Source organism: Notechis scutatus, chromosome 2 (genome assembly GCF_049901735.1).
Source record: "Notechis scutatus isolate UNSWTSFEM ecotype Mainland chromosome 2, rNotScu1.2, whole genome shotgun sequence".
Classification (NCBI taxonomy): domain Eukaryota; kingdom Metazoa; phylum Chordata; class Lepidosauria; order Squamata; family Elapidae; genus Notechis; species Notechis scutatus.
In genome coordinates, this window is record NC_142010.1 from 149,499,913 (window position 1) to 149,512,366 (window position 12,454).

Here is a 12,454-nt window from a genome sequence, read left to right on the forward strand (position 1 = left end):
GAGGAGACGGACCGAGGCGTCCGGGCCGCTGCCGACTCCGCCTTCTCTCCATGTGACAGGCGCCGTCACCGCTGCATCCCCGGCGCTGCAACCAGGGGCCTGCACGGCTCGTCAGAGGCAGGAAGAAGAGCGGATCCGCCCCCTCTCCCCCCCCTCCCCGCACCTTCTTCCCCCATTCACCCTCCCCAGGCACATCCCAGAGCACCCACGCTGAGTGGCAAGGCGGTCCGGCGACGTCAAGGTCTTGCGGGGGACACTTCGCCGCCTCCCCACGCGAGAGAGCTCGCCTCGCCAGCCCTCCCGACGGCGATCCTTCCCAGCGGAGAGAGAGCCTCAACTTGAGAGCGGTCGGCAACCTCAAGTGAGACCAGCAGAGGTGGTGGGAAAGAGCAACAGGGCCAGCGGAAGAACTGTGATGAAAAGTGGGACCTAGGGGACCAAGACGGGTCGTTCTCTCCTGGGAAACATCAAGCGGACTGGCAAGCCACCTACCCCCCGGCGGCAGAGCTGGGCCCCCCTACCCAGCCCATGGAGCCGCCGGGATCTGGGTTGGGGGGCGCCGCCATGCTCACTGGTGAGTAGTAGACGATGGAGGGAGGAGGAGAGAACTTGGTTCATGCCTCCTCTCTAAGGCTAAGACCTTAGAGATCCAGAAGGTAACGATTCCCCCCCTCCCGGTTGACAGCTGATTTTTGGGTTAGGCAGCCTGGGAAAAGATGGGCGCAGCATTTTGGGCAAATGATACTACCTCCCACTCCCATGACTGGAAAGTGACAGAAAGAAGGCCCACACCATTACCTGTCCCTCTACCTATCAATCTGTGTCTAAAGTCATTTTCACGTTATTGTGAACCCATCCTTGTTAAAATCTGGGAAAAAGAGAGAGACAGGATTGATGTGCAAACAGGGTGGAACTTGTATGTGTTTATTTGTGGTCCCCTTTGCTGGACATTTGTGATGGGGTCTCCTAGCAGCCAAAGAGGAGATTTCTGTCACAGGTGCTTCATTACCTTAAAATAATTTTGTTTTCACTTGGAAAGGAGAGATGGAGTATCTCGCCTGTTCATGGGACTTTCATCCCATTGATTTCCTACAAAAACATCTTGAGTCTTCCCATTAGCTATTTTTATTAGGATCTCCTGTTCAAGTACTACTTGTTATATGTGTGTGTGTGTGTGTATATACAAACAAGATATGTTTGGACCAAGACATCAAACATAAAATACAATAAAATCCCATAAAACATAGATTACAAAAATGCTCTTACCATCACCCATGTCAGTTAGATGCCAAAAATAATTCTGGACTTTTTCCACCTCTCTTCTAAGTATTTACTTGTTCCTCCATCTCTTCTGATAAGGCCTGTAGTCTTTCCCAGCTTTCCCTACAGCCTTCACTACATGAACTTCTGGATTACCGCATTTGATGAGATTTTTATGAAATCCAGCCCTAAAATCCTTTCTTTAGGCCAAATCCAGATAGGCATTTACAAGTGGAGCAGAGGAAGCAGGAGGAGAGGAATGAGTGGGTGAAAAAAGCCTTTACTCTGTGTGACTCTTCTCTCAGACCTGGTGTATACTTTTCCTCCAAAATCAGAAACAACAAACTGGGTATTTTGTGTGTTTCTTGGGGAATTGAAAGAGGTGAACATAAGCTAATTCTTTTTTTTTTAATGGATGGCTAGGTATCTCACTATGACAGTGCATAGAAATCACATGCATACATATGACAAATAGAATACAATACCTCAGAAAGGAATGGGGTTTATCTCTGTTGTGGTTCAGGATTTAGGTTTGGGAAGGTGGATTAAGCCTCCTGAAACCACTTGGAGCATATGCAATGTGCATTTTGTTTCCACTGAATACCTCCAACTCTGTAGTGTTCATTTGGGCTGAAAAATGTCTTTTCAGAACAGAAGCTGCAATTTTGACCTCTGTGTTTCCATTTTAGAAATTAGTGATTGCTGCTTGAGGCGCTAAGGTATGGTAGCATGAATTACAATGATTTAAAATCTAGCTGATATATATGCAAATGCCATTAAACTGCCACTTACATATTTCTGCTAAGTATCTGTTTCTTAACAATGACCTGTGGCTAGGTCCTTTGTATATATTCTCTGCATACAGTCTTCTGTTTTCTTACTCCCTCACACTGTCTTGTTCTGCAACACATTTCTCTTGGTTATGTGTGAATGAGACACAGTGTAGGACAAGAGCATTCAGATGTACTGTAGGATCAACTCATCCTACGTTGTACCTGATGGCTGAAATGGATAGATATTAGTATGTACTTTTTAAATATCAGAAATAATTGACAGAATAAAAGTGATTACAGAACTAAAAACTACAAGAATTAGACAACTGCCTTTTCCTTGCTTGTTTATTCCTTCTAGACATCTATATGTGGTGTCATCACTTCCTTCAAATTCCTTCTTGAAACTTACTCTTTCTGTGAAGCTTTGGCTTAAGCCTTCATTGCATAAACTGGCACTGTCATCTAACTTAGTGATCTTTAAACATGAATCCTTAGCTCTTCTTCTCCCCTGTTTTTGAAAATTTAGAATTAACTCTTTTTTTAAAAAAAATGTTGCATTCTAAAGTAAGAATATATGACCAGCAGCCCACAGGTTGTTTAGGCCCTTAATAGTCTTTGATATCCCAAGGACCTTTCCAAAACTTGCTATTAAATTAGAATAATTAATGTGAGGAAAGGGGAAATTTTACTACAGGGAAGTGAATCTTCCTTAATTAAATACATTTTAATTCAGTTTGCATTCATATAAAATACAAAACAAAAGTTACTTTTGTTCTTGTTTACACCCATTTTCATCTGTTCTCACCTACTTTATGGGGCCTGGCCCCTGACATGCTTCTCAAAAGTTCGATATGGGCTTCAACAACCCCATTGTAAAAGATGATAGACCTTGCTATCACATTCTTGTTCCCCTTGGATATATGAGGCCTTGTTCAGGTGACAATATGATATTTTAAGTCTTTCTAAAAAAAGAGAGAGACGAAAAAATGCCGAATGCTCTTCAGGAATAACCTGAGGATGACTCTGTATTTGTGGTGTTGAATAGGACTGCTAACTCTCCATGAATTAATTTTGCTTCAGGGCATTTGGAAGAATTCCCAGGGCTAATTTTGGGAGGGAGCCTTGGTTTGTTTGAGTATTACTCAGATTCCAGACATTTTGTGAAGCAAAACTGTGTTTTTTACCCATATCAGTTGTGTACATACCGTATGTGTATGGGTAGTATTGCGACATCTGTTATAATAGCTCTTTTGATGGGTGAAATGGTGTCTGCTCTGTTGTTACTCATTGTTCTATTTTAATAGTTATGTCCCAGCACAAGTTGTAGCATTATTTTCAAAGATTGGGATAATCAAGGATTATCTTTGTAGTCCTTGATGAAGTAAACTGATGAAATTTTACTGCATGCATAATTGATGATAGAGATTATTTTCCCCCTGATTATATCTGGCAAAAAAAAAAAAATCAAGGTTTTGCATGAGATGCTTGTATAATTTCCAGTGATAAAGGAACAGCATTACACAAATAATCATTTACAGCTATAGAAGTTATATTTAAAGCCTGCAAGGGAGTGACATCATAGCCATAGCCAGTGCTCTTTGGTCTCACTTTTGGTTATTTGAGTACTGTGTGTGCTATTATATCAATAATCTCCAATCATTGCTCCCAGAGTTACACATTATCCCAAAATCTCATTCAAAAACTGCTGCTGAACTGTAGGTTTGAGGTAACATAAAAGGAATTTAATAAAAGTGCAGGGAGTAAGTAGGTAAATTCCATGCATTTAAATTTTAATTATATGAAGAGAAATACCTTTTTGGCTCTGGTTCCACTAACTTAGGCTCACTATTTGGAGTACATTTCTCACCCAGCACTCAAAAGTCCAGTGTAAAAGAAAGAAAGAAAGAATCCATTCTGTTGCTTGAAAACTGATGAAACACCCTCCAGGAAGGCTGAGGATTGCAGTTCTTTTAAATCTGCAGATCCTGGACAAAAGCTTACTGTTATCTTCAGAGTTTCCCTATAAAAATCAAATGTCTTTGAAGAAAGCCATGAAGCAATAGCTTGTTTAAACATTATGTATCAAGACTCTCAAGCAGCCAAGATGTTCATGGTATTTGTGGAGTGTTTCCCCCCCCCCATCCTAGGCTACCCTTTGCTTCCCAGCTCAATAGACTGGAGACAGCCTTACAAAACACATCTGGAAGTAGTCACCAAACTGGTTTTAGCCAGATCAAGTAGTTACACTTTTTTTTTAACTTTATCTCTTCAGCATGGGTGTGTGAGAGTACATTTGTGAGTGATCAGGGAGGCTAGAATAACTGGATGCTTTGTAATGAACCCCATCCTCATCCCCATTTCCTTGCATGTAGAAAGCAAGTACGTCAAAGAATGATTCAGCCCAATTTTTTTCCTTGACACTATTTTTCTCTCTCTTTGTGAATGAAGTTCTCCATCACCTACACTTTCTAGTCAACCTGAACCATAGCACTTATTACTGAGGTCTTCTAATTTGCAAACTTTACTTGTTACCTTCAAGGACTGTGCCCTTCGACAATCCGTATCCCTGAATTTGGCTATCCTTTTCCTCTTCCTTTTTTCCTTTAGTCATGGATCCTTCAGTCACTCTGTGGCAGTTTCTTCTGCAATTGCTGGAACAGCAGAGCAATGGACATCTGATTGCATGGACATCCAATGATGGGGAGTTCAAGCTGGTGGATGCAGAAGAGGTTGCGCGACTCTGGGGTCTGCGGAAGAACAAAACCAACATGAATTATGACAAGCTGAGCCGGGCCCTGCGTTACTACTATGACAAAGTGAGAGACCACTTTGTAAATTCCAGATGAATCTGCCAGTTCCTGCTTTGCTTTCCATTTCAGCCCAGCCTTAATTAAGGAGAGTGCAGTGGAAACCTAACAGAATATTTGGGTAGATGAATTTTTCTTACAGATCAATAGGGAAGGAGTAAATGATGGAGTACAGGCTATGTTTTGAAAATCTTTGCAAGAGTTAAATGCTAAATGTACATACTTGTCTTCTGAGACTCCCAAGTTTCTTTTTCTCCCCTCCCCCTTTTTGTGTGTGTGTATTCTTATGCCTGGAAAGATAAGTTTCATATGAAATCTCTGAAAATTGTTTGGTGTTTCAGTAAGAGAACAAGGATGGGGTGGCTGAGTGGCCAAGATGCTGAGTTTGTCAATCAGAAAGATCGGCAGTTTGGCGGTTCGAATCCCTATCACCGCGTAATGGAGTGAGCTCCTGTTATTTGTCCCAGCAGTTTGAGAGCATGTAAAAATGCAAGTCGAAAAATAGGGACCACTATGGTGGGAAGGTAACAGTGTTCCGTGTGTCTTTGGCATTTAGTCATGCCGGCCACATGACCACGGAGACGTCTTTGGATAGCGCTGGCTCTTTGGTTTTGTAACAGAGACGAGCACCGCCCCTTAAAGCTGGAAACGACTAGCACGTATGTGCGAGGGGAATCTTTACCTTTACCCCATTTTCCAGGGCAGAGTGACCTGATTTTTTTCCCCTTGGAAGAAAGCCTATTGAGGTTTATACATATGAGGCCGAAACCCATTCTCTGTCATTCTGAATGCAGGAAATAAAATACAATAGAAGTCAGAATTCAACTGAAGGTTAGGTAATGCTTCTGAATAGCAAGAGCAGCTTGACAGTGGAATTATACTAACAATGTATAATTCCTGTATTTGTTCCAACGGATATGCTAGGCTTTATCTTGGGATGCTAAATTAGGATTCCTGCATCAAACAGGAGGAGATTCCGATGGCCTCAACAGCTCCTTCCAACTTTTTGAATCTATGGAATATATAAATGGAAGCAAACACCATAAACACCTAGTGGCCCTCAGTTTTTGCTAATCTACCAGTAGCTCCAATTGCCAGTCATTACCAAATGTTGGGAATTCAGCAACAGCTAATCTGAGCTACAAGTTCCTTACTCCTTTAACTACCTAATATCAGATTTTATAAAAAGAGAGTTGGTATCCCTGTATCTTCATTCTCTGCTTCTGTAAACCTATACTTTAAAGTAAGACTCCATCTATGCATTATTATTGTATGAAGATTTCAAAGCTACTCTCCTTTAACAGATACATATGTGCACCTTATTCGTAACTGTCCCAAAAGCTGAATAAAAGACACAAAGTTATGCAAATAACTCATATTTATTCAAGTCAGAAAGTATCAGCCTAGCTCATTTCTGAATACATTCAATTTTTAAATTCAAATATCTTTCCAAAAAATGTTATGTAGAATGTTGTCTCAAGAAAATGTAGCTGGATTACCTTGTCTTTGCTGCTCTAATTCAGCCATCCTTTCTGTCCATTCCAGAATATCATCCGTAAAGTCAGTGGTCAGAAATTTGTCTACAAGTTTGTCTCTTACCCGGAACTTTCGAGCATAGAAGGCACGAAGGATGAGGCAGGTACCAAAAAAACTGAGCAGGTCCCAGGTGAGGCCAAAGGGGGTGAAGGAGCTTTTGGTACCTCCAAAGCTCCACGAGGAGGCGGAGGTGCCCCACGTAGCAGTCGAAATGAATACATGCGTTCCGGACTGTACTCCACTTTCACCATTCAGTCACTACAGAACCCTTCACCCATTGGACGGCCCTCACGCCAGGAGACAGAGATCTTACCTGTGGTGCCTCCTCTTGCTGCTGCTCCCGAGCCAATGGCCCCCTTTTCCATGACCCCAGTGGAAGACCTTCCACAACTCCATATAAGCATTGAAGAACCGGAGGAGTCTCAAGAGTCCCTACAGGTGAGCCATGGGAAGAGATTTCTAGTTTGCTGGAAGGGGAAGATTTTACTTCAGATTTTAAGGGGGCTTTGAATAGGATCTCAGCAGATCACTCCCTGGATGGATTTGCTTCATCTTTTGCTGTGTTGTCACTGTCTTGTTTCTTTGCTCGCTCTCTATCCAAGTTGTCCTCAACTTATGATCTCAATCGTAAGTTTCTGTTGCTAAGTGAGACATGTGTTGTGAACTTTGCCCCATTTTACAACCTTCCTTGCCACAGTTGTTAAGTGAATCATGTTAAGTGAATCACCGCAACTGTTACATTACTAACCGTCGTTAAGCTTCCCTATTGACTTCGCTTGTCAGGAAGTCACCAAAGGTAATCACATGACCTTGGGACATAGCAGTAGCAATAGCACTTAGACTTATGTACCACTTCACAGTGCTTTACAGCCCTCTCTAAGCGGTTTTACAGAGTCAGCATATTGTCTCCCAACAGTCTGGATCCTCATTTTACCCACCTTGGAAGGATGAAAGGCTGAGTCAAACTTGAGCCTGGTGGGATTTGAACTGCCAAATTGCAGGCAGTCGGCAGTCAGCAGAAGTATCGTGTAGTACTGCACTCTAACCACTGCACCACCAAGGCTCATAAATATAAGTCAGTTGCCAAGCGTCTGAATTTTGATCATGTCACCATGGGGGATGCTGCAATGGTTGTAAGTGTGGAAAATGGTCATGTCACTTTTTTCAGTGCCGTTGTAACTGAACAGTCACTAAACAAATTTTTGTAAGCTGAAGACTACCTGTATTGGATTAAAACTCCCAAGGAGAGAGAAAACCAATTAAAAGCTCCTGTTTTTTTCCCCCTTCACCCTTGTGAAGAAAAATACTGATATTTTAGGCAGAGCGGAAAAATGAATACGGCTAGCAAAGAACAGCAGGAGAAGGAACCAGCTTTCTGAGGTGAATAGCCATCTCCAGCAGGAAAGTAGATCTTAGTAGGGCCAGCAGTGCTGACTGAACCATATAATGCACACATTTGGTAGTCATGGGAACCTTGTGCATGCAGGTTGCCCTCGACTTACAACAGTTCATTTAGTGAGCATTCAAAGTTACAGCGCCACTGAAAAAGTGACTCACAACCATTTTTCACACTAAATGGCCATTGCAGCATCTGCCTGGTCACGTGATTTACATTCGGATGCTTGACAACCAACTTACATTTATGATGGTTGCAGTTTCCTGGGGTCACATGCTTACCTTTTTCAGCCTTCTGACAAGTCGATGGGGAAACCAGTTTCACTTAACAAACGGGTTACTAATTTAACAACTGCAGTGATTCAATTAACCAATGTGGCAAGAAAAGTCGTAAAATGGTTAAATTCACTTAACAAATTTCTCAGCAACATAAATTTTGGGCTCAGTTGTGCTTGCAAGTCAAGGACTACTTGTACAGTGTTGGGGTTGGGGTTGCCATTTTGATTCTGGTGTTATCTTTGTGCTTTTAATTATTATATGTTTGTGACAGCAGGACTAAGCCTGCAAGATGAAAGGTTGGCAGTCTCAGCTCTTCTTCCTTTCTGGGTCTAGCTCCACCTCCTGCTTTGGTATGCAGTTTGGTAATTCTTGCTGGGGATGTTTCCCTTAGCATCTTCTCCACTAATCCTGGCATACAAGTAGGATAAGCTTTTCTCACCTTCTGTCACTTTCTGGTCAATTTAAAACAAAGAAAACAGAGAGATAAATAAATCAGATAAATTCTATAGCACCATCTTCTGTCCATGTAGTATTGGGGTTTGTTTGGTTATGGAAAATAGCCTGTTCTTCCCTCTTCCCCTTTTGGGGAGCTGGATCAATCTCACATGAGGCAAATAAAATAAAACCTTATTTAAAAACAAAAGGGAGAATGTAAAAATTATTTTTGGCTTTAAATAGTCAGAAGCAAAATATTCAAAGGCAAAGCAAATTAAAGAAAAAACAAGTTGCTGAATCTCAGATTGCATTTTAAAAGGATCTCCCATAAGAAAATAGAAAGGTTTGGCTAATGCTGGCCTGCTCCTATTTAGAACCAATTCTATTGTAAAGGAGTTCCAGTCTGTCAGAAGACAAAAACACTGAGTTTGCATTAGACAATACATATCAGAAGTAATAAATTACACTAAAAATGCACAGCTTCAAAATATAACTAATTGCATGCAGTATTTCTAGCTCAACTTGCCTACGATAAGTTTCTTATGATAATCTAATGACTGAAGCTAGAGTCCCTTTCTTGCTTTGGGCCTTTTCCCAGCTTCATGTAGATTATAATCTTTCAGAGGTTCAGGAAGACTCTGTACTGAGCTTGTTTTTCATTCCCTCAGAGAACTTTGTGTCGTTTTCAGAAGAATAAAAGTTGTTCCACCTGGAGAGGGAGTGGTTCTGGGAATGGCTTCTTTTGCGACATGCTAAAAGCCTCTCTCCTCAGGAACGTCCTGCTTGAGACAGAGACATGGGAATTCCCCATCCAAGAAGCACTTTTTATTTTTGTGAATGGCATAATTATGAGGAGAGTTTGACCTCATGTAGTTTGTGGGTTTCTTAAGGTTCAATGATACATTCCTCCAATAAGAAAGATTAGAGTTTTGAGAATACTGAAGAGATTTGTACCAGCAAAATTATGGAAAATTCTCCAAGATTGGTTAAATTTGATTTATATCTGGATTAGGAATAAGTGAGGGAGTGGATGTTCTTTACATTTTTTAGTAGGGTCATTTAGTGGTAGTGGCTATTTTTATTTTTGTTTTATTATATGTACAATTTTTAAATAAAGTGAAGGAAGGTCAGTTGAATTTGGGAGGAAGGACAAAGAAAAGGTTTTCATTTAGATGAGATTATCATATGGGGGGGGGGGGAGGAAATAGAACAAAAAGGTAAAAGAGGAAATAGTGCATCTTGGTGCTGATCTGCCTGCCTCCTACATGGACATGATGACCTGAATCCAGGAGGATTGGTGTCTTTCTTCAGGAGAGTATGTGGTAGCTTTGAAGGAAATTGTTGTGTGAACCCAGTCCATAAGATGTCCTCCTTGGATCCTGCAGTGTTTTGAGAAGAATTATAACCCAGCCTCTTATCTTACCATCTTACAGAATTTCATTGAATGCATGGTGGAGATTCAACTGCACTTCATAGAAAGTAAATTATCTGCATCCCTTTCAGGGAGAGTTCAAGCTTGGGCATGGGGCATAGGCAGTGGTGTGCTGCTAAATGTTTTAAGGATTGACTCTGCCCGCTCCATTACTGCTGCTATGCTATGTGTCTAGTCTGATTGGCATGCTAGGCTTACCTCTGCTGTCAACTGGCTTGCAATATTCCAAAGAAAATAATCATTGGTTCTCATGAGCCAGTGTGAGCTGACTCCAGCACATTACTGGGCTTGCAGCTTCTGGTATTATTAATGGTAGAATCTTCCTAGGCTTCCTGTAGAGGTAGGGGACCAAGGACATTGTTTTGCAGTGGTTCTGTTGCTAGCTCAGTGGGCAGTTCCAATCAGTGGTAGGGAAGGAGATATCTGCCTGATGGTCACTTCCTTGTGGGATGCTTAAGGAATCAGTCTATTCCTCTTGCTGTTTAATGTGTGTGTGGAACTGCTGAGAGAGGTCCTTCCATGAGAGACTGATGATATTCAGCTTTATAGTGTCCGGATTTCATTGGAGATCCTGAATAAATGATCTCCCACTGTTTGAAGGCTATCGGGATCTTGATGGAATGAAACAGGTGGAAATTGAACCCTAACAACACAGGTTACGTTACGTAGCAAGACATAGTTGTATATTGTTCTCTGTCAGTCTCCAGAACTCCAACAACTGGATAGATTGTTGGCTCTTGTGGCCAGGAGGGTGATTGGTAAGCCAATTATGGCCATTCTGAAGTGGAAAGCCCTACCATAACGATTCATTCCCTTTTCACCACAAGGCTATAAACTTCTGCAATGTGTTTTACATGCCTTTGAAAATCAGTGAGAAAAGACAGATGGTTCACAATGCAGTAGCCTTTTGCTGGCTGGCATACAGTAGTTGCTATGATTACTTCTATCTGGCATGTCGTGGGTTAGTTACTAGTAGATTTCTTGGTGCCATTCAAAGCTCTACTTTGACTTATAAAATACATCATCGGGGCCACCTATTCCACCTAAAGGTGGGGCCCCAATGCAGTGAAGTGAGGGGAGCTGATGCCAGAAAATGTTGTTTCTCAATCATGGCACCAGGGCTTTAAACCCGTCCCCCCTTCTCTCTTTAGAAACAAGGCTGGCCCCTTGGTGATAGTGCTTCAGAAGTAAATGAAGACCAAACTTTTTCACGGTGGCTTTGGCAAGTGATTGCTTGACATCTATAGCTGAGTATTACTTATGCTACAATTGTTGTTTTTATTTTGCTCTTATGATACTATTTGTGGTTAAGGATTGATTTTCTTACTTTATTATGTACATTTATTGGGTTTTGATGTCTTGCTATTAGCTGCATGAGTCTGGAAAGATTTGGCAACATGCAATTATTCATTGTTATGTATGAGTAATCTGTAGTTAGATTCATAGTCAAAGGCTGGTAGAAATTTAATAATTCAAGTCCTAACCATGGACCTAAGAATTATTAAGAGAGCATCTAAGAATATAGACAGTTCCAGGGAAGGTGGTTCAGGTCTGATAAATTCAATATTTCCAGATATCAAGGAAATCCTTTAGGTATCATTCCAAGTGCTCCAATCACAATTTGTATAACAACAGATTTCCTTTTCCATAAATGTTCAGTGTCAAATTGCAAGTTGCAGTATTTCATAATTTTTTTCTCATTGCTTTTTCCTCAATCCTGGCCTCATCCAGAATAGCAAGATCAGTGAATCATACTTTTGTTTCGTCAATAATTGTTACATCAAGCATGTTATGAACAAGATGACTGTCTGTTTAGATTTTAAAGTCCCGTAACATCTTAACCCTCTCCTTTTCCAAAACCTTCTCAACTTCATAGTCCCAGTAGTTTTTACTCCATTCAAATCCAATCCTTTGGCGAAGTTTCTAATCAATAATTCTGGCAACTTGGTCATGAGTTATAGTGCTTGTAGTTAGTTTGTGAAATTTTCCTGAAACCATTGATCAAATGGTCAATTATTTCCTCTTTTTTTTACTACAAAGATGACATTTGCTGTTATTTGTTACATGTTAAATTTTTACCTTCATGCAATAATTGTTAAAACTTGTTCTTGAGCCATTAAAATAAAATCTTCAGTTTTTTTCTTTAACACCCCAATCTTATTCAACTATATATGTTTTTTTTATCAGCTTTTCCTTCTATATCCTTTAAGCATTGACCATGCATTGACTTGTTATTCAATTCTGTATTCTTATCTGTGTTCAGCCTTCACTTTTATTGTTTTAAGAGCTTTCCCTGAATGACTACATTTGTCTAGTTTCTTCACTTTTCTTAATTTAATCATTCAGGCCACGCTTTTCTTCCTCTACAGTTTGTTTCACCTATAGAAGTTCTCTACCCCTTCTGCTTTTGAAAAATATAGTTGATCAATATCATTTTTGGGAGAAAAGTATGGCATCTTGTCATTAATTTTCTTGTCTTAATCCAAGTTATCAAGATCCATTTGAGTCCAGTCAACTATTCTTTCTATGTGGCAAAC

General features: G+C 40.7%; 1 protein-coding gene across 3 annotated transcripts in view; it reads left to right on the plus strand.

The window, feature by feature from the left end:
• The first annotated feature begins 72 nt into the window (after positions 1–72).
• ELK1 (ETS transcription factor ELK1) overlaps positions 73–12,454 on the plus strand; it is a 38,051-nt gene continuing 25,669 nt past the window's right edge. The window contains exons 1-4 of one of the 3 annotated variants that reach the window (XM_087956644.1): positions 153–574; positions 1,950–1,979; positions 4,641–4,849; positions 6,386–6,814. In XM_087956644.1, coding sequence (XP_087812770.1) covers positions 4,643–4,849; positions 6,386–6,814 — 636 coding nt within the window. In that variant the 5' untranslated portion in view covers positions 153–574; positions 1,950–1,979; positions 4,641–4,642. Of the gene's footprint in view, positions 575–1,949; positions 1,980–4,640; positions 4,850–6,385; positions 6,815–12,454 lie in introns of all 3 variants that reach the window. The other 2 variants (XM_026684166.2, XR_015747836.1) reach the window with 2 other exon arrangements.